Here is a 1,585-nt window from a genome sequence, read left to right as displayed (position 1 = left end):
GGAAGCATGATGCCTGGTTGCGATTCACGTATCCAGGAGGCTTCTGTTTGGCCGCATCCCACTCTTCTTGGATAATCTGGGCTGCATGACGTCTTTATTGTGGCTCACTTAAATCGACACTGCTAAAACGATATCCTCGCGGTTGTATGTGTCGTCGATGCATCAGGAGGGTAACCTTGTCTGAATGGATGGTGCCTACGTGTCGCTACACAGAATTGCACACTTTTGCTCTTTTCATGAATATCGCGTCATACGGACACTGAATGTTAACGAAAAAGAGATGGTCCAGTCATCACTGGCGTGAGAGACTTCGGCTACCCTCTTCCAGAACGCTGAGGCTTACCTGTGGTTTGGTGAATGCTTTTTAAAACGGACAATTCTTCGTAAGCTTTTAACACATCTCCAAGTTCTATGGGTTCTACTAACAAGCTGCAAGGATATCGTTTTAGCAGTGTCGATTTAAGTGAGCCGCAATAAAGACGTCATGCAGCCCAGATAATCCGAGAAGAGTGGGATGCGGCCAAACAGAAGCCTCCTGGATACGTGAATCTCGACCAGGCAGTGAGCGCCCTTCAGCGAGCGTTCCGCCGACTTACGCCGGTGGTACCGCTTCCTACAGATCACTGGTGCAAGGGGGTTTTCCAGAACTTCGACAAGCATGACCTGGGTGTCATCGATGTCAAGTGTTTCAGGCGGATAGTGGAACAGACACACGACCACTACGCTACCAAGAATGAGGAGCAGGCTAAAGCTTCTATGTGTCGACGGAGGGGAAGAAGGCAAACGTATCTCGTGGATGAGGAGAAGGCCAACCCTAAGAAGGCAAACGTTCCCCAGGAACCAGGTACCCCTGTTCTCGGATTTCGAAGTCAAATCCAATTTCCCAGAGATGAGGATGACGGGTTGGCAAAAATGCTGACCGACTACGACCTGGTTGACAAATCGGTTGGTAAGGGCAGCTTCGGAACCGTGCAACGCGTTCGTTGCCGCAGAACCGGTGAAATCTTCTGTGCAAAGGAGATAGGAATAAAAGAGTGAGTTGGTGGCTTTAGCGCACATAGCTCGTCTCAGTACAAACACGTCATCTACGAGATACAGATCATGAAGAGCGTGAGCGTGCGGCACCCGAATATTGTTCGATTCAAGCAATCGTATCACGACTGTTACACTGCCTACCTTATCATGGAGTACTGCGCCGGAGGTGAATTCCTGAGGCGGATCCGCACGGAGCAGTACACCGACAAAATGGTAGCTTCGTGGATGACCCAGTTGCTAAGAGGGTTGTGCTGTTTACACAAATCGGGAATCATACATCGGGACATAAAGCCCGAGAATGTCGTATTCGTAAGTGAAGACGTCCACAGCGACCTGAAGATCATTGATTTTGGCCTGGCCTGCTACCAGGATGAACTGCTGAAGCAGGCCCATCCCGATACTCTCGCCAGACCGGCCATGAGTATACTGATGGCGAACCTAGCGCCTAAGATCAGCAAGAATGTGACGAAAGATCGTCCGCCGATGTGTGAGGTAGGAACGGCAAACTATATGGCTCCTGAGGTCATCAAAGGCGATTACGATCAGAAGT

The 1,585-nt window shown here is 50.0% G+C and overlaps 1 protein-coding gene across 3 annotated transcripts; it reads left to right on the top strand.

Annotated features, from left to right (window-relative positions):
• Nucleotides 1–411: 411 nt before the first annotated feature.
• On the top strand, nt 412–1,585 carry KVP18_001748 (uncharacterized protein; the record flags this gene model as incomplete). Of its 3 annotated transcripts, XM_067952048.1 has the most annotated exons (3): nt 412–463; nt 491–1,034; nt 1,062–1,585. In XM_067952048.1, coding segments are annotated over 3 exons (1,120 nt in total), but the record flags the coding sequence as incomplete, so codon positions are not given. The 3 variants fall into 3 exon arrangements, with proteins under 3 accessions (XP_067806847.1, XP_067806848.1, XP_067806846.1); XM_067952049.1 differs by lacking the exon at nt 1,062–1,585 and having other exon boundaries at nt 491–1,038; XM_067952047.1 differs by lacking the exons at nt 412–463; nt 491–1,034 and having other exon boundaries at nt 1,102–1,583.

The sequence above is a fragment of a genome (genome assembly GCF_019968955.1).
Source record: "MAG: Porospora cf. gigantea A chromosome Unknown PgA_NODE_6910_length_1585_cov_457.997, whole genome shotgun sequence".
In the NCBI taxonomy this organism is placed as follows: Eukaryota; Apicomplexa; class Conoidasida; order Eugregarinorida; family Porosporidae; genus Porospora; species Porospora cf. gigantea A.
This window is presented reverse-complemented; position numbering and strand designations above follow the sequence as displayed.